The 20,371-nt window shown below is 45.3% G+C and overlaps 1 protein-coding gene across 1 annotated transcript in view; it reads left to right on the top strand.

Moving 5' to 3' along the window:
* The window catches only part of LOC306796173 (leucine-rich repeat-containing G-protein coupled receptor 5-like), a gene marked incomplete at its 5' end in the record, with an annotated part of 32,251 nt that extends 14,969 nt beyond the window's left edge, over positions 1–17,282 (top strand). Inside the window, 14 exons of the mRNA XM_079294983.1 lie at positions 2,818–2,886; positions 3,121–3,192; positions 3,292–3,363; positions 3,949–4,017; positions 4,505–4,576; positions 5,066–5,131; positions 6,634–6,705; positions 8,540–8,611; positions 10,905–11,030; positions 11,591–11,742; positions 12,075–12,158; positions 12,251–12,494; positions 14,168–14,331; positions 14,455–17,282. Of these exons, the coding sequence (XP_079151109.1) occupies positions 2,818–2,886; positions 3,121–3,192; positions 3,292–3,363; positions 3,949–4,017; positions 4,505–4,576; positions 5,066–5,131; positions 6,634–6,705; positions 8,540–8,611; positions 10,905–11,030; positions 11,591–11,742; positions 12,075–12,158; positions 12,251–12,494; positions 14,168–14,331; positions 14,455–15,188 (2,068 nt within the window). The 3' untranslated portion in view covers positions 15,189–17,282. The remainder of the gene's footprint in view (positions 1–2,817; positions 2,887–3,120; positions 3,193–3,291; positions 3,364–3,948; positions 4,018–4,504; positions 4,577–5,065; positions 5,132–6,633; positions 6,706–8,539; positions 8,612–10,904; positions 11,031–11,590; positions 11,743–12,074; positions 12,159–12,250; positions 12,495–14,167; positions 14,332–14,454) is intronic.
* Positions 17,283–20,371: the final 3,089 nt, after the last annotated feature.

Below are 20,371 nucleotides of genomic sequence, written 5' to 3' on the forward strand. Positions count from 1 at the left end.
CTGTGGTGCTTTTCATTCTCTTGACCATCTCAGCTTCATCTATGCCCACGCCCCTTTTTGCACAAATTAGAATTTTCTGGTTCCAGTAAGTGACGAAAATGGTGGTTAGCAGAAGAAACCCACAAAATCCAGCTTTCAAAACATCGGATGAGGTTTAAACCATAAAAATACCTTGAAGCTGTCTCTGGCCAGCATGAGCTTTCAAAAACCCACCAGAACTGAGTGGGAAATGCTGAGACACCTGTCAATCATCCATTAAAGGAATGGTTCAACTCACTTGGAACTACGCTCATTTACTGTCATTTTAGAGTTAGTTTTCCCCGTCGAGAGCGGATTATTCCTAATATCAACCTGACAATTCCAATCTAGAGCTGGTATTCCCAATCTAGAGCTGGTATTCCCAATCTAGAGCTGGTATTACCAATCTAGAGCTGGTATTCCCAATCTAGAGCTGGTATTCCCAATCTAGAGCTGGTATTCCCAATCTAGAGCTGGTATTACCAATCTAGAGCTGGTATTCCCAGTCTAGAGCTGGTATTACCAATCTAGAGCTTGTATTACCAATCTAGAGCTGGTATTACCAATCTAGAGCTGGTATTCCCAGTCTAGAGCTGGTATTACCAATCTAGAGCTGGTATTCCCAATCTAGAGCTGGTATTCCCAATCTAGAGCTGGTATTCCCAATCTAGAGCTGGTATTCCTAGTCTAGAGCTGGTATTACCAATCTAGAGCTGGTATTCCCAATCTAGAGCTGGTATTCCCAGTCTAGAGCTGGTATTACCAATCTAGAGCTTTAATTTCCAGTGTAGAGTTAGTGTTACCAGTCTAGAGCTAGCCACTAACAGTGTAGATCTGGTATCATGTTAAAAGCTGGCATTCCAGATTTAAATCTGATATTCCAAATTTGACCCATTATTACTAGTCTAGAGCTGGCCATTCTGTTTATAGATCTGACATTCCCAGTATAGAGCTGACCATTCCCATAGCATTGTAGAAGTGGCCTTTCCATTATAGAGTTATCATTCCTTATGCAGCTGATATTCCCAAAGTAGCTGTAGTACAAGAGATGGTAATCAAAATCTAGAGCTGAGCATTCCCACTGTAGATCTGGTATCCCCAGTCTGGATGTGACAGTTTGGAGTTGGTTTTCCCAGTGTAGAGCTGACATCACCTGATATTGATCGATGTGGGAACTCTTACTGCAGGATTTCCCACTAACATGACCTATTGAACCTAATCAGCATGCACAATTAAGACAATTAAGATTTCCCCAAAAGCCTCTGGATCTCCCATGCGCCCTTAAACTGACTAAATCAAAAACCCATGATCCAGCTCTCAGTCAATCGCAACCTTCCAAATCCCATCAACAACAGTTTGGCAGAAAGCGTAGCAGCCATTGTTGTTACAAACCATCCTCTGGACACAGATACACACACAGACACACACACACCCACCCACACACACAGACACACACACACACACACACAGACACACACACACACACCCACACACACAGACACACACCCACACACACACACACACCCACACACACAGACACACACCCACACACACACACACACACAGGACCAGACTGAAGCAATTTCAATTTAATGGTATTTTCACAATGTGGCAGCTTCATTCCACATGGTCTATATGTGTGTGTGTGTGTGTGTGTGTGTGCGTGTGTGTGTGTGTGTGTGTGTGTGTGTGTGTGTGTGGGTAATAGCCACCTGCTTCCCAGAGATGGATGAGAGGACCTCATTGAAGCCATGTGTAGACTCGTAGAATGCTCTAGTCTCTACTGGTGATGAAAGAACAGAGCGAGTTAAATGTTTCTTTAATAAACTTAACAGACGTTTGAGCTAAACATCAAGCTTGAAACTCAAACATTTACATGGAACACGTTTCCAGTCTGAAGCGTTCCCACAGCATCGTGGAGCTGGCCTTTCCATTAGAGAACTACCATTGAGGTATCATTCCCAGAATGCATCTGAAATATTAACAATATAGACCAGATTCTTCCCCGTATAGCGCTGGTATTCCCAGTCTAGATGTGACAATTCCAGCATAGTAATCGAGAGCTAAAACATTCCCAGTTTAGAGTTGGCTTTCCCAGTCTAGAGCGAGCATATCCAGGCTGGAGGTGTCCATTCCCAGTACATGTTGGATACTTAGCGTCAAGAACTCTATTAAAGAGCTGAATAGTCTAGAGCTGACCATTCCTTGTATACATCTGTTATTTCCAGTCTAGATGTGACAATTCCCAATACACAGCTGTATTACCAGAGGGAAACGGACCATTCACAGCCTCCAGTTGATTTCCCCAGTCTTGAGCAGATGTTTCCATTCTATAGCTGGCCCCTCCCAGTTCATATGTGGTACCTACCATCTAGAACTGACATCCCAGTATATAGTTGGTATCCCCAGTCTAATATTTCTAGGTATTGATCTGGTATTCTGTTTACATTCCCAGTAGATGTAAATTCCAGTCCAAATTTGACCTGCTGTAATATTCTCAGTCTAGATCTGTTAATCCAGAGTTGCCCAATTTGGAATTGATCAACCCAGTGCACAGCTGCATTACCAGTCTAGATTTGATATTTTCTAAATAAAAGCTGATCTCAGATATTCCATATCCAAATTGTGACCTAATATTCCAGGTTTAGAGCTGCCATCCCCAACGTCAACCTGACGACACCTGACCACTCCCAGTGTAGAGCTCACCATTCCCAGCATTGACTTTATTTCCAAAGTTTTCCCAACTTTCATTGCCAAGTCTTTTCCCTGTCACGTCTGACTTCCCTCTCGTTCTCTCAGGGATCTGAACGACAACAGTCTGGTCGAGTTTCCGACGGCGATCCGCTCTCTGAGTCACCTGAAGGAACTGTGAGTCTGAAGCTTTGGAACTCTAGTAAATATCACGATACCAGGTTTTAAGTCTCAAAGAGGAAGTAAGGCTTTTATTTAACGAACTAATATTGTTGAAGTTAGACATCAGTGACAGGAGACATTTTACTGCAGAAAGAGTACTTTCACTAAAGTACTTGAGCTGAAGTACTTCTTCCTCCAGTGTTTCATCTTTGGGGAAAACTAAAAATCTCCGTTCTGTTTGCTGTTTAGCGGTTTCCACAGCAACAACATCCAGTCGATCCCGGAGCAGGCCTTCACGGGGAACCCGTCGCTCATCACCATGTTCGTACCTCCCGACTCACCTCACGGCCCGATGACAGCTCTGTGAGGAGTGAGACACCGTGAACCTGTCTGTCTGCTCTCTGTTTGTTGTTTTTATAGATTCTTCTACGACAACCCGATCCAGTCTGTGGGACGATCCGCCTTCCAGAACCTGCCGGAGCTACGCACACTGTGAGAAACACTGAGATCAAAGGGAGAGTTTGCCACCTTTTAAATGTGGACGTCCAAATGTATGTTGGTGGTAAATGTAGTCTATTGAAGTGAACATTTGTAGTTCTTCCTGATACACTCCTCGACCAGTCTCCTCGTCCCATCTCCTCGTCCCGTCTCCTCGTCCCGTCTCCTCGTCCCGACTCCTCGTCCCGACTCCTCGCCCTATATCCTCATCCTGACTCGTCTCCTTGTCTTGTCTCCCCGTCCCGTCTCCTCGTCCCGTCCCCCCGTCCCGTCTCCCCGTCCCTTCTCCCCGTCCTGTCTCCTCGTCCCGTCTCATCATCCCAAGAGAGAGAGGCTGCGTCTGCATTAGCCGTGCAAAGGAATGCAATGCATCATGGGACCGGTAGTCCCTCTCGGCACGGCTCCACAAGCATGAAATCAGCTTTCCACGTCAACAAATGAGCTCTAGAGGAACTAATTGCTTTAATTTACCTTCAACTCTGATTGAACATCTGCAGCAAAGATGCAGAATTTTCCCTTTTTAACTAAATAGATACTGAAATATAACAGATTATCTTAATATTTCTCTGTTTCCTCAAGCTCTCTGAACGGAGCAGCAGATCTCACCGAGTTTCCAGATCTGACGGGAACCGAGAGCCTGGAAAGCCTGTGAGACACACACACACACACACACACACACACACACACACACACAGAGGAATGCTTCATATCTTCGTGTCTTGTGTGTTTTGAGAATCAAACTGCTGTTATTAAAACTGCAGCGGGTTATGATTCTATCTGACAGACGGTAACTTTCTCCTTGTTTATTTTCTTCCGTTTTTTTGGGCTTCCATTTAAACTCCGTCCCCGCTGGTTCCTGAAGGCAGCGTGTGTTGAACAGAAAGCTCACATTGAACCAGTCGGTGGAAATAAAAATCCAACCAAACAAACCGTCACGCATTCTTCTTCTCTCTGCTTTTATTTTGTTATTTTACTGTCGAATGGAGAGAAACTTTTATGAGGTTTGGTCACTAAATGTATTTTATATTCATCATTGTTTAATATGAACACATCATAATGTACCGTGTGTGTGTGTGTGTGTGTGTGTGTGTGTGTGTGTGTGTGTGTGTATGTGTGTGTGTGTGTGTGTGTGCAGGACTATCACAGGAGCTCGGATCACCTCTCTGCCTGGTTCAGTGTGTGAACAGCTTCCAAACCTTCAGCTGCTGTGAGTCTTTTATTTACGACAGATTAAGGTCATTGTAGGTAAAAAACTATAATAATAAAAATAATACGGAGCCGAGAAAAAACTCTGTTAAATTTCTGTCGTCAAAGAACGACATCGCTTCATTTTGTATGGTTGGATCAGAAAATGTATTAATTATATTCATATTTATTCATGTTGATAAAAGAACGTGAAAGAAAACATTTATATGTATCTTTCAGGACCTTCACTCAGACGTCGTCCTTACAATAAGAGGGTCACCAAAGTTATGAGAGTTCATCCTGAGGTGGAGCTGAATGTTTGTGCCAGATTTCAATCCATCCGATAGATGTTGAGATATTTAAGTCTGGATCAAAGCAGTGGACCGACATCTCCATTCACTCGATACATGTGTAATATTGCGTGTGATGCTCTGTGAGCTCCTGTTGAGGCTGCACTGTGATGCCTTCAGTGTCTTTTGGACTGATGACAACTGAGACTTTCTCTCTGCAGTGATCTCTCCTATAATCAGATCCAGACTCTTCCCAGCTTCTCCGGCTGTGAGAGCGTTCAGAAGATGTGAGTTTTATTTGCTATGTTTTATTTTTATGTTTTTATTTTATTGGACATTGTGTTGGGTCGATTTAAAAAAAAATATTCCGATACAGTAACTAATAACCTGTTAAGAAATGTAGTAAGGAACCAAGTCTCGCAATATTAAAGTTACTACGAGGAACTTTCATTTCTCTTGATTGTGTCGCCCCCTGTGGACTAAAGTGGAAGTGTCTCTGAGCACCAGAGTCCCTTTAGTCATTCTACTGCAGCAGGTCTGACAGTCTGCCCCTCTCAGTCCTGGTCCTGGTTCTCCCGTGCCTCCCTTCCCTCCAGCAGGTCCAGCAATACGTCCTGGGTCTCCAGCAGCGTGGTGTCAGTGTCGACTCCCAGAGAGGAGAAGCTCTGCTCCTGGAGGAGGAGGAGGAGGAGGAGGAGGAGGAGGAGCTGCCGGGAGCTGAGCTCTCCTCCTCCATCCGGAGCTCTAACTGCAGGTCCGAGGCTGATCTGGGTCCGTCCACGGTGGACCGGTCTCTGCTGGAGGATCTGGGTCTGTCCACGGTGGACCGGTCTCTGCTGGAGGATCTGGGTCCGTTCACGGTGGACTGGTCTCTGCTGGAGGACCTGGGTCTGTCCACGGTGGACCGGTCTCTGCTGGAGGACCTGGGTCTGTCCACGGTGGACCGGTCTCTGCTGGAGTCTGAGCTGAAGGAGGTTCTGGTGAACCTGCATGAGTTCATCTGGTTTTATCAGAATCCGACCCGGTGGCTCCGATGACGAGCATCAAGAACAACTCTATAGAAACAGACCATCTTCTCTCTGATGGTCTCTGTACTGATGGAGGTCTGATAGAGGATCAGGACTACACTGAGACTGGTTCATATAGAGGATCAGGACTACACTGAGACTGGTTCAGATAGAGGATCAGGACTACAGTGAGACTGGTTCATATAGAGAGGATCAGGACTACACTGAGACTGGTTCATATAGAGAGGATCAGGACTACACTGAGTCTGGTTCATAGAGGATCAGGACTACACTGAGACTGGTTGAGGACCAGCTAAAGGTTCTTCACAGTAACTTTAAACGTTTCCGTTGCTCTTGGATTACCTCAAAATGCACCAATCTGGTTACAGTCTTCAGTAACGTTCCGTGTACTCAGTTACTCCTGAAGCCTGTTCTTCAGTTCTTCAGTTCTTCAGACCTGTGAAGCCTCCAATCTGCTCCACAGTCGCGCTGTGTTCTTATACGGGTTACCATGGCGACCAATAAAGTACAGCCAGCTGTGCATTGTGGGAATAATTATCGCCGTTGTGGTCCACGTTTGACCAATCAGATCGCAACCTCTCCGTGTGCCGTAGAACAGATTGATAAACGTTATGTCATGGAAATATCAGCGCTAATGTGTCTGTCTGTCTGTCTGTCTGTCTGTCTGTCTGTCTGTCTGTCTGTCTGTCTGTGTGTGTGTGTGTGTGTCTGTCTGTGTGTCTGTGTGTGTGTGTCTGTGTGTGTGTGTGTGTGTGTGTCAGTGATCTGCACCACAACGAGATCGAGGAACTGGAGGAGAACACCTTCCACAGTCTGATGTCACTACGCTCTCTGTAAGCACACACACACACACACACACACACACACACACACACACACACTTTAATTAGGCTGCGAAGATGCCCTCTGTAAATACTCCCACATGGGAACACACACACGGGTCCTGCCTGTTGACGGGTATGATGCCATAAAGTGGCTCAGAGTCAAAGATCTACGCAGAAATACTACAACTGGTGGTGGAGGAAGTACAGCTCTACTACACATGACTCTCTGATATCATACTTGTTTTAACGTACTCTTAGTTTGTTTATCATATTTTATTGTAGATTTTCATATTTTCTATTGTTAAGGTGCCACCGTGAGGCGCTGCTGGGCTCATTGTCTGTAGACGGTGTAGCATTAGCATGGGTGGAAATAGCTCGCTAGCTAACTAGCCATCTCTTTATTAGTTAGCCTGCTAGCTAACTCCACCCATGCTTTAATGCTACACTGGTGAAGGAAGATGAGCTGTTGCTCATCTGTTGATGGCGATGATCGTTTCTGCGCTGTGACTAGAGTGTTGATGAAGAATTTAGTTGTTAAATACTGCGAAACTTTACCCCAATAAGTCAGCAACTTGCCGTAAATCGGTTTATTTTATATATCCCGCCATATAATTCAACAATGGAACAATTTACTCAGATTGTAAATGACTTACTTTGACTTTTTTCAAAGTACATTTTCACACAATTACTTCTACTTGAGTATCATTTTCTCGTACCCAAAACATGTCTCGCTTAAACTATAATCTGACATTTCCTAATAAAGGTTAACTTTCTTTTTCAACAAATGACATTAATAGTGAAGTATGAACTGTTGTGCTTCTGCCTGTCTGAACATGATGACTTCTTATATTATCGTATTATAGAAAATAAGAGTATTATACACACTCGTTCTTTTGTCCTGGGATTAGAAACTAAGACCGGCTGTTCAACGAGAACCCGTGGGTAATCCACGCTGACAGGCTTAACAATGTCAGGTCAGCACCCGCAGGTCACTGGGAGGTTAAAGGGCAGCGTCGGTATTTCAACCTGCAGCCTGGTTCCCATGTTTGTGTGTCTCAGTGACTCTTTAAATCGGTCCGGTGTTGAAGGAGAGCGCTGCAGCCGGCTGCCGCTGAACGGGCTGTGATGCAATTGTTCGGGGCAACTCAGCGTTAATGTGCGTCCACTAAAAGTACGGTACTTGTTGCTGCAACTTAAATGCTCAGATCGTTATAATACGTGTCTTTAAAGAGAAAATCAAACGTTTGGTATTGTTTCTAACCTCGTTCGAGGAGAAGTCTCGTTCTGAAGAGGTGACTTGTTGTCCTCTTGAAGACAACGATGGAAACATGAGTGAGAGGTGGAGACAGAAGTTGTCAGAGTTTGTTGTGAACAGAAAGCGTCGCTTAGTGTTCTCTACAAGATGTTCGATGTTATGGCTGAATGTTTAGATGATTTTTAACAATGCGGATGCAATAAAAGATTTCAGAAGGAGAATTCTCAGAGCGAGACACACAATTACAAACAGACCGGATCAAGTAAAAGGTAAAGAAAGATGTTTTATTTCTCTGAAGGGTTCTTTCCATTATGTTGCCCGTCAGTGGCAACAATAAGCTCTTTTAGTTGACGTATATTGAGGGTGAGAAGAACATGAGCGTTTACATTACAGCTTATTGAGCGGCTGCAGCGCTCTCGTTCAATACTGGACCAACATCGTTGTCCCCGTTAGTAACTTAGACACAAAAACATGGTTAGAAAACACAGAAGCTGCCCTTTAAACACACTAAAACAGGCTGGCAGATGGAAGTTGATGAAAGGTTGCTGGTTTAAATCCCTGACTCCTCCCTGTATTCTCTCTGTATAGTGACTTATCATGGAACAGATTGTCATCAATGAAGCCGAACTCCTTCTCTGCTCTGCCGGCTCTCATCAAACTGTGAGTAACCAGACTACGTCACCATTAACACCACAGCATCACAGCATCACACAACATCACAGCATCACACAGCATCACAGCATCACACAGCATCACACCATCACAGCATCACAGCATCACAGCATCACACAGCATCACAACATCACAGCATCACAGCATCACAGCATCACACAGCATCACAACATCACAGCATCACAGCATCACACCATCACAGCATCACAGCATCACAACATCACAACATCACAGCATCACAGCATCACACAGCATCACAACATCACACAGCATCACAACATCACACAGTATCACACAGCATCACAACATCACACAGCATCACAACATCACAACATCACACAGCATCACAACATCACAACATCACAGCATCACAACATCACAGCATCACAACATCACAGCATCACAACATCACAGCATCACACAACATCACAACATCACAGCATCACACAGCATCACAACATCACAGCATCACAGCATCACAACATCACAACATCACAACATCACAGCATCACAACATCACAACATCACAGCATCACAGCATCACAACATCACAGCATCACACAGCATCACAACATCACAACATCACAACATCACAGCATCACAACATCACAGCATCACACAACATCACAGCATCACAACATCACAGCATCACAACATCACAGCATCACACAACATCACAACATCACAGCATCACACAGCATCACAGCATCACACAGCATCACAACATCACAGCATCACAGCATCACAACATCACAACATCACAGCATCACACAGCATCACACAGCATCACAGCATCACAACATCACAGCATCACAGCATCACACAGCATCACACAGCATCACAGCATCACACAACATCACACAGCATCACAGCATCACAGCATCACAGCATCACAGCATCACACAGCATCACACAGCATCACAGCATCACAACATCACAGCATCACACAGCATCACAGCATCACAGCATCACACAGCATCACACAGCATCACAACATCACAGCATCACAGCATCACACAACATCACACAGCATCACAGCATCACAACATCACAGCATCACAGCATCACACAACATCACAACATCACAGCATCACACAGCATCACAACATCACAACATCACAGCATCACACAGCATCACAGCATCACACAGCATCACAGCATCACAGCATCACACAACATCACAGCATCACACAACATCACAGCATCACACAACATCACAGCATCACACAGCATCACACAGCATCACAGCATCACACAACATCACAGCATCACACAGCATCACACAGCATCACAGCATCACAGCATCACACAACATCACAGCATCACACAGCATCACAGCATCACACAACATCACACAGCATCACACAGCATCACAGCATCACACAGCATCACAGCATCACACAACATCACAGCATCACAGCATCACAACATCACAGCATCACACAGCATCACAGCATCACAGCATCACACAACATCACAGCATCACAGCATCACAACATCACACAGCATCACAGCATCACACAGCATCACAGCATCACAACATCACACAGCATCACAGCATCACACAGCATCACAGCATCACAACATCACACAGCATCACAACATCACAGCATCACACAACATCACACAACATCACAGCATCACAGCATCACAGCATCACAACATCACAGCATCACAGCATCACAACATCACACAGCATCACACAACATCACACAACATCACAGCATCACAGCATCACACAACATCACAGCATCACAACATCACAGCATCACACAGCATCACAACATCACAGCATCACACAACATCACAACATCACAGCATCACAGCATCACAGCATCACAGCATCACACAACATCACAACATCACAGCATCACACAACATCACAACATCACAGCATCACAGCATCACAGCATCACACAACATCACAGCATCACACAACATCACAACATCACAGCATCACACAACATCACAACATCACAACATCACAGCATCACAGCATCACACAACATCACAACATCACACAACATCACAACATCACAGCATCACACAACATCACAACATCACAGCATCACAGTGTCTTCACTGGTTTGTACAAACATAGATTCAGTGTCAACGGACTGGAAAGAGTTGTATATTGAATGTACAAGTACAAGTATGTCAAAATTTGAGTAATTGTACTTCGTGACTTTACTCTGTTCCGTGATGTGATGTGAAGTCGTGGACACATCCTCACATGTAAATCGTTGTTATTTTATTTGTTCCTGTCTGTGCCTCTCTGCAGCGACCTGTCGTCCAATCAGCTGTCGTCTCTGCCTCTGATTGGTCTGCAGAGTCTAACTCATCTGCGATTGGCCGGAAACACACAGCTGATGGAGTTAATGCCACGAGAGGACCTGCCACGAGTCAGGTGAACACACACACACACACTCACGCACACACACACACTCACACACACACACACACGCACACTCACACACGCACACTCTCACACACACATACTCTCTCACACACACACACACACACTCTCGCGCACACTCACACACACACACACACTCTCGCACACACGCACACTCACACACTCACACACGCACACACACTCACACGCACACACGCACACTCACACACACACACACTCACACACGCACTCACACACGCACTCACACACACACACACTCACTCACACACACACACACACAGAGTCCTCTACACTGATCTGTCTCGTTGTGTTTGTTGTAAATGATTAAAGGGACATTCTGCTGAACAGCAGGTGTAATGAAGCTGATTGAACTCGACAGTGTTTCGACTGAACTGGTCATGAAATTGATTTGATACTTTTGTACTTTTACTGAAGTAACATTTTGAATGCAGGACTTTTACATGTAACAGTTTCTACATTGTTGTTTTAGGAAGTTCTTCTTCCACATGTACATCATACAGATATACTGAGGGGTTTGTTTGTTTGTTCAGGGTGATGGAGCTTCCTTATGCCTTCCAGTGCTGTGCCTTCGTCTCCTGTGAGAGGAGAGGAGGAGGAGGAGGAGGAGGAGGAGGTTCGTTCTGGGAGAGAGAGGAAGCAGCAGACTCTACCGGGAGAGAAACCGCCGTCCTCTCCAGCCAAGGTGACGCCAAACAAACACCCTCTCCTATCGCGATACCATATTATCACACTACTCAAATGTCTGCATCTATTCAAGTCAGTAAAACGCCATCTTTGTTTTCACAAACTTCCTGCCAATCCTGCAACATGTCGGTACCAGAACAAAACAATCGTTTCCAAAAGGTTTCATTTGTATTTGCAATATTAATACTTTATATCATAAAAGATACTTGCTGTCTGTGTTTAGATACAAGACTGCCCCGCAAAATATCGCGATACTCTGCTGTATCGATATTTGAGTAAAATGATATTTGAAAGTAAAAGCCAAATACTCTCTCTGCTGTGTGCGTGCAGTCGATCAGGACTGGGATGATTTCCTGATGGAGTTTGAAGAAGAACCTCAACTTCAACACTCCGTCCACTGCAGCCCTGCACCAGGTACTTCAACACATGTTACATATCATACCTGAATGCCTGTACGATCTGTTGACTGATCGTAAAGTAAACTGATATGTGGTTTCCTCCTCCAGGACCGTTCCGCCCCTGCCTCCATCTGCTCGGCAGCTGGTTGATCCGTGGAGGGGTGTGGCTCATCGCAGCGCTCTCATTGGTCAGCAACAGCCTGGTCGTCCTGTCGGTCTTCTTTTCCCCCGCCTCCTCAGTGACTCCACCCAAGCTGCTGATTGGTCTACTGGCCCTGGTGAACGGCCTGATGGGAGTGTGGAGCGGCTGGTTGGCGGCGGTGGATGCCTGGACCTTTGGCAGGTTTTGGAGGTACTGAACAGATCTGGGATTGTGGACACTTTGAGGATTCTAGGGATTGTGGGGACTCTGGGGATTGTGGGGACCCGAGAAAAATTGGAATCTCTTGTGAAACTTTTGGGAATCTTGAGAATGCAAAGGACACTACAGCTGGAATATCTGGCCAATTTTGGAACAATGGGAAAATTGTGAAGTTGGGGAATGCTTGGCACCAGTGGCGGCTGGTCAATAGAGGGCCATGGGGCATGGCCCCACCATGAGCTGTGTGCTCTCTGTCTGTGTGTAGACACTCTGAGAACGCGCAGCTTGGGGGGCCTGATCGTTTTGGCCCAAAAGAGGCGGGTCTATGAAGCAGTTTAGCCAATTGCTGATTCAAGATATAAATGAGTGACATACAATTTAGCCAATCAGCGCCCTCAAATAGATTCAGCTTTGGGCCAGAACGATCAGGCCCCCTCGCTGGGCGTTCTCGTCAGGAGAAGTCTCTACGCGCGAGCACTACTCCTCCAAGACCCGTTTGAGAGGAGAACTTTGAGGAGATTCTGCAGCCAAAGAGCTGATATCAGATCAGCCTGACCTCACAATCAGACAGCAGACTCGCGGGAAAGGGAAGCAGTACATGAAGCTTCTGTACTAGCTGAACACCAGACAGGTTAGCTAGCTGCATGACGTCATGCTAATCATTTATTTAGCTTTTAAAACAACGAGGACGGATCCAGCACGGACAGTTACGGGAGTGAGGGATGAGGAGGTAAGGAAACATGAGAACACCAGGGTAGGGAGTGAGGGATGAGGAGGTAAGGAAACATGAGAACACCAGGGTAGGGAGTGAGGGATGAGGAGGTAAGGAAACATGAGAACACCAGGGTAGGGAGTGAGGGATGAGGAGGTAAGGAAACATGAGAACACCAGGGTAGGGAGTGAGGGATGAGGAGGTAAGGAAACATGAGAACACCAGGGTAGGGAGTGAGGGATGAGGAGGTAAGGAAACATGAGAACACCAGGACACACATGAGAACTCTGTCAAGCTACATATTAGACAAAGTGAACATCTTTTCTTCTACATATTGTCCTCAGTCTCATCTGCTTAACTTGGTCATGGAGGCATCAACATGTAATAGAGATGTTAAATTAACAGTGAAAACTCATCATAGCTTCATTTAACATCAGTATTCATAATTACACTTCATGTTTACTTCTCCTGATCTTTACCTCCTATAACAAGGTCCATAGGACATCTCAATGAATGAACATGTTATATTATATTATATAAGTGTTATTTACTGATTGTTTTCGTGTTGGAATACATGTTAAATATTTAACTGCCAAGTAATAATGCGTGTTTGATACTTACATTTTTTTTGTATTAAATCATACTGGGATGTTTGCTGACGTTGATAGGACGGCCCTAGAACATGTTCCACCAGCCGCCACTGCTTGGCACTGTAGAAAAGTGCAAAAATGTGATATCGCTATAGGTTTATTTCCATCTTTCTGAAAAAGACTTATTGTTGGAAACAGCAGCTGATGAAATGTCAATTTATTTCTGATCATATCTTATCTATAAAAACACATTTATAGTCTTTATAATTTACCCTTTCTGTTAAAATTGCAAAAAAGCACTCAATAAACAAGTCATTTCAAAGTAAAAGTCAGACGTTTCTTGTCCCTTGTGTGTGTTGCAGGTACGGGGCGAGGTGGGAGAGCAGCTTCCTGTGTCGCCTCAGCGGCTTCCTGTGTGTGTTTGCGTCTCAGACCGGCCTCTTCCTGCTAACGGTCGCCGCTCTGGAGCGATGCCTCGCCGGCGCCGCCGCCGCACGCCGCCACCACAAACCGGACGGACACACTGGTGAGAAAAACACACACACAAAAACACACACACACACAAAAACACACACACAAACATAAACACACACACACACACACACACATCTGGAAAGCGTTGTCTGATTTCACTCTCCTCTCTCTCCAGGTCGCTCTTCGCCGCCGCTCTCCGTCCGTCTGGCCGTCTGTCTGTGCTTCCTGTTGGGCCTGGCCGTCACGCTGCCCCCCCTGGTGGCCGGACACAGCAGCACCTCCCTCTGTCTGCCGCTGCCTTCCTCCTCCTCCTCCTCCTCCCTGGCCCTCTCCGTCTCCCTGGTGCTCCTCGACTCGCTGTGCTTCCTCCTCATGACGCTTGCCTACACTCGTCTCTACTGTCGGGCCAGCAAAGCTGCGCCCGCCGCCGCCGACGAGGAGGCGGCGGCGTTGACTCGACACGTAGCCTGGCTGCTCTTCTCCGACTGCCTCCTCTACCTCCCCGTGGCCTTCCTCTCCTTCTCCTCGCTGCTGCGCCTCCCCGGCGCCGGACCGGAGGCGGCGAAGGGGGTGCTGCTGCTCGTGGCGCCGCTGCCGGCCTGCGTCAACCCGCTGCTCTACCTCCTCTTCAACCCGCTCGCCCGGCAGGAGCTCGCGGCGCTCACCAAACGCACCTGCGGGGCAGCTGCGGTACCCGGACTCTGCAGGGGAAGACGAGGAGGAGGAGGAGGAGGAGGAGGAGGAAGGTCGAGGCTGGACATGGTGGATTCAATGTACGACGAGGACGCGGAGAAACAGTCGTGTGACTCGACGCAGGCGCTGGTGGCGGTCGGAGGCACGAAGGACGAGGAGAGAGGAAGACAAAAGAGCGAGACACATTTAGGGCCGTTTATTGTTCCTCATCAATAGACTGACACACACACACACACACACACGCACACACACACACACAGGGCATCTAAAGACTCACCTGAACTCGTTGGTTAGATTCAGTCTGTTGTCTCATTTCTCTTTTTAGTATTTTTGGAAGAATTTCTTTTGCCTTTATTGTGTAAAAAGCTCAACAGGAGACGCCTATTCTTTGGTCTCTTTTGTCCCAGATGGCCACCGTACGCTCTCTCAGATGACAGCCAATCAGATCAAAGCAAAAGGACTTCAAGATTGCATTTAATGGAGGGTGTGTGGTTTTTCATTTTAAAAGAAAATACATGCGATAATCAACTTGAGTGAAGTATTAATTTTGATGAATTATTATAGCCGCCAGACTATTGGCAGGTGAGTCAAAGACTTCACACACACACACGCACACACACGCACACACACGCACACACACACGCTGCAGACTGTGGTAGCAAATGTAGCAGAGACCCATAAAGCTAAAAAAAAAAAGTAAATCAAAAGATATAAGACATGAAGATAAATGAACAAAGAAATTGTCTCTGTCCAGGACTTTAACATCATCAACTCTGATTCATCAAGCCAAGGCTTCATTTCAGAGCGCGCACACACACACACACACACACACACACACATGCATTACGAGCAGTCAGCAGCTTTTATTTTGAAATATGACACGATTTACAGCACTGTGTTACCAAACATCCAACCAAATGTTCCACCAAATGCTGTTGAGCATTATGTGTGTGTGTGTGTACGTCTGTGTGTGTGTGTGTGTCTGTGTGTGTGTGTGTACGTCTGTATGTGTCTGTGTGTGTGTGTGTCTGTGTGTGCGTGTGTCTGTGTGTGTGTGTGTATGTGTGTATGTGTCCACAGCTAATGTGTTTTTGCGAGTGTGTGTGAAAACTGCAGCGTCCTTGTGAGTTTCGTCAGTCGATCTCCGAAACTGAAAAACAAGAGTCAAGAGGACAAACGGGACTCAAAGCTACAATGTGAAAGTTTAATTCACCAGAAAATGGTGGAAACAACAGGAATAAAAAAACGTATTTACTTCATAAAAAATGTGTGTGTGTGTGTGCGGTAAACGTGTGTACGTATTGTAAATACAAGCTGTGACAATCTTATTTTTTATTGTGTAGACTGAGAAATGTCTTTGCTGAAATAATGTTGATGATGTTTGTACGTTCATTTCGAGTGTTTCATACCCGGATTAAATCCAGATACTTTTATTGACGCTGGTCACATGAATGTGTCTCCGTGAGTCGACGTTACTCCAGTCCAGCTGGTGGCGCCAAATCTTAAAGCGGCAAACTCGCCAGTAGCAGAATGAGTAACAACACGATAACATTGTACTTACGTTCTTTAACTAGCTGGTTAGCAGTGGTTGAAAGTAACAACGTAGCTCATCTAGTTTTTATTTCATGCTGTTTCACTGGTGTTAATATTATTGCTTTTCTATTTTATTACATTTTTGCAAGAAAAACTCAAATGCAAGCATTGGTGTCAAATTGTTAAATTAGTTAAATTGTTAGTTTTGTTAAATTGTTAAATTTGTTAAATTGTTAGATTTGTTAAATTGCTGAATTGCTGAATTGCATTTGTCCGCTACTTATAGTTGAATATTTCCATTTGATGCTACCTCTCCGGGTCTTCATCGGTGGATGAAGTTTCCTCTGAGGAAGACAAAAAAAATGAATAAGTGGGACTTGAGATGAGATTCCTTTGGTGGGTTTTAACGTCCAAAATGCTTTGAAGAGAATTAGTATTTAGTTGTATTTTTATTTTCTATCGTATCAGTTGAATCGTGAAGCGAGCTCGTTGACTCGTGTAATGTGTGTGGGCGGGGCCTCGCCTCCAGCTGTAAGCATGGAAACCATTTTTAAAAGCATTGACTGTTTGAATGTCCGCTGTGTAACAGTTCATCTGCTGCACTTTCAACAATCAGCACTTAAAATGTCTAAAAACAAACAACGAAGCTCAAACATGGTTCTTTCATCTGTTTTCTCTTCCTGTAAACTTTTGTAAAATATTTGAATGTTTTGAGTTATTTTAGTTTGTAAAAGTCAAGAGTGAGTTTCCTTAGTTTGTGATGCATATAAAACAAAGCGTGGCTGTAAACTCAAGCGTCTTGTGTTTTATTGAATGAAGCCACAAACAGGCTGCTGTGACTCATTTAAGACAGAAACGAGGTTCAAATAATTACAAACTGAAGCACGACGAGCAGAGCGCTCATCCATCCAGAGATCCATCCAGAGCAGCAGAGACGGAGACGTGTCGAGGATCGTGAAGGATCGTGAAGGATCACTGAAGGATCGTGAAGGATCGTGAAGGATCGTGAAGGATCGTGAAGGATCACTGAAGGATCGTGAAGGATCGTGAAGGATCGTGAAGGATCGTGAAGGATCACTGAAGGATCGTGAAGGATCGTGAAGGATCGTGAAGGATCGTGAAGGATCACTGAAGGATCGTGAAGGATCGTGAAGGATCACTGAAGGATCGTGAAGGATCGTGAAGGATCGTGAAGGATCGTGAAGGATCACTGAAGGATCGTGAAGGATCGTGAAGGATCGTGAAGGATCGTGAAGGATCGTGAAGGATCGTGAAGGATCACTGAAGGATCGTGAAGGATCGTGAAGGATCACTGATGGATCGTGAAGGATCGTGAAGGATCGTGAAGGATCACTGAAGGATCGTGAAGGATCATGAAGGATCACTGAAGGATCGTGAAGGATCGTGAAGGATCGTGAAGGATCGTGAAGGATCACTGAAGGATCGTGAAGGATCGTGAAGGATCACTGAAGGATCGTGAAGGATCGTGAAGGATCGTGAAGGATCATGAAGGATCACTGAAGGATCGTGAAGGATCGTGAAGGATCACTGAAGGATCGTGAAGGATCGTGAAGGATCACTGAAGGATCACTGAAGGATCGTGAAGGATCGTGAAGGATCACTGATGGATCGTGAAGGATCGTGAAGGATCGTGAAGGATCGTGAAGGATCACTGAAGGATCGTGAAGGATCGTGAAGGATCGTGAAGGATCACTGATGGATCGTGAAGGATCGTGAAGGATCGTGAAGGATCGTGAAGGATCACTGAAGGATCGTGAAGGATCATGAAGGATCACTGAAGGATCGTGAAGGATCGTGAAGGATCACTGAAGGATCGTGAAGGATCGTGAAGGATCACTGAAGGATCGTGAAGGATCGTGAAGGATCGTGAAGGATCATGAAGGATCACTGAAGGATCGTGAAGGATCGTGAAGGATCACTGAAGGATCGTGAAGGATCGTGAAGGATCACTGAAGGATCACTGAAGGATCGTGAAGGATCGTGAAGGATCACTGAAGGATCGTGAAGGATCGTGAAGGATCGTGAAGGATCGTGAAGGATCATGAAGGATCATGAAGGATCACTGAAGGATCGTGAAGGATCGTGAAGGATCACTGAAGGATCGTGAAGGATCATGAAGGATCGTGAAGGATCGTGAAGGATCGTGAAGGATCGTGAAGGATCATGAAGGTGCATCTTTGAGCTGCAGACACACAATTGATCTTCATCACATGAAGGTTAATGAAGCGTAGAAGTACTACAGATTGTATCACCATATTCTGAAACACATACACATATACATACACATAACACAGCAGTAATGATGCGTGTTAATGAACCGGACTCGTTATCACCTGCGCTCAGAAACCAGCTTCAGCTGTTGAAGAGTTTTTGGTTTTTCTTCAGCAACAGTTTGAAGTTTCCTTCATCGATGAGTCAGAGAACGTGACCGGTCCTTCCATCGTCTCGTTAACTTCACTCGTGACCTCGTGACGCATCGTGGATGTTCATGTTCTGCTCCTCCTGAAGAAGACGTTTCATTTGAACTTCTCCAGCAGAATAAACAGGTGAGTTTTGTTTTTCATTTTGAGAAGTCGAACCTCAACGACTATAATAACTTTATAATAATAAACTGTGGAGCCAAAATACAGACGCTGTAATGTCTCTGTTGCAACAAAGCGAAGAGAAGAGAAGAGAAGTAAACAATGAAACAATCGATTAAAACAATAAAAAGTATCAATGAAGCGAATACAGATCAAGAGAAAAGAAAATATATAAAACTAAAGACGATAAAAATATGTATTACGTATCAACCCTGATGGTGCGTTGACACATATCAACACAATCATGAAGTTCAGGTCAAAAGAATGAAGTGAGAAACAGTCGTTGCTCGTTGAAAAGAAGCTGAATCAACCCCTCATCTTCCTCCTCCTCCTCCTCTTCCTCTTCCTCTTCCTCCTCATCCTCCTCCTCCTCCTCCTCCTCCTCCTCTGTCTGTCAACATGTTGAAGTGATCGCTGCAGGAAGCTGCAGCCTGTGATCCACGTCACCGCTGAGCAACGCAGCACTGATAACAAACACAATGGAGTGTGTGACGGCCACGAGATAAGAGCGCACAGAAGAGTTATTGTTCAACAGAAGTTATGTCTCATTACAGAGCAGAGAGGTCAGAGGTCACAGAAACATGACACGATGCTGCAAATATGAAACGCTGTCGTCGGCATAGAGAAGAGTTGACGAGTCACAAAGCTCGACTACAGAGAAGCAGTTCACCGTCAAGTCCAACTCTTCTGTGCGTCATGTGACGCATTAGGACTCAAAGGAGTCTTCACTCAAACGACTTCACAAGTAAAGCAAACATTCAGTGTCTGAATGATAATAATAATAACAATAATACATTTTATTTATATCGCGCTTTTCATGACACTCAAAGACACTTTACATTAAAATCATCATATATAAAAACAACACACTAAAAACAGAGTACACAATAACAGTCACGCGTTAAAGCAGTTTTGAACAGGTGAGTGTGAGTTGTGATTTGAACGTGGAAAGGTCAGTGCAGTCTCGCATGTGTTTGGGGAGAGTTCCAGAGGGAGGGGCAGATATGGAGAAGGCTCTGTTGATGTCCGGTGATTGGTCCTGAGCGGAAGAGACAGGAGGCATCAGAGGAGCGGGGGGATGGAGTGTGGTGGTGGAGCAGGTCGGTGAGGGAGGAGGGGGTCTGACTGTGGAGGCTTTGTGAGTGAGGAGAAGGATTTAGTATTGGATCCGTTGTGGGACGGGGAGCCAGTGGAGGTTCTGGAGAACAGGATATTGTTGTTGTTGAAGTAAAGATGTGAATATAAGAGCTGGTGTGTGTTCTC

Source organism: Melanostigma gelatinosum, assembly GCF_949748355.1.
Source record: "Melanostigma gelatinosum genome assembly, chromosome: 22".
NCBI lineage: Eukaryota > Metazoa > Chordata > Actinopteri > Perciformes > Zoarcidae > Melanostigma > Melanostigma gelatinosum.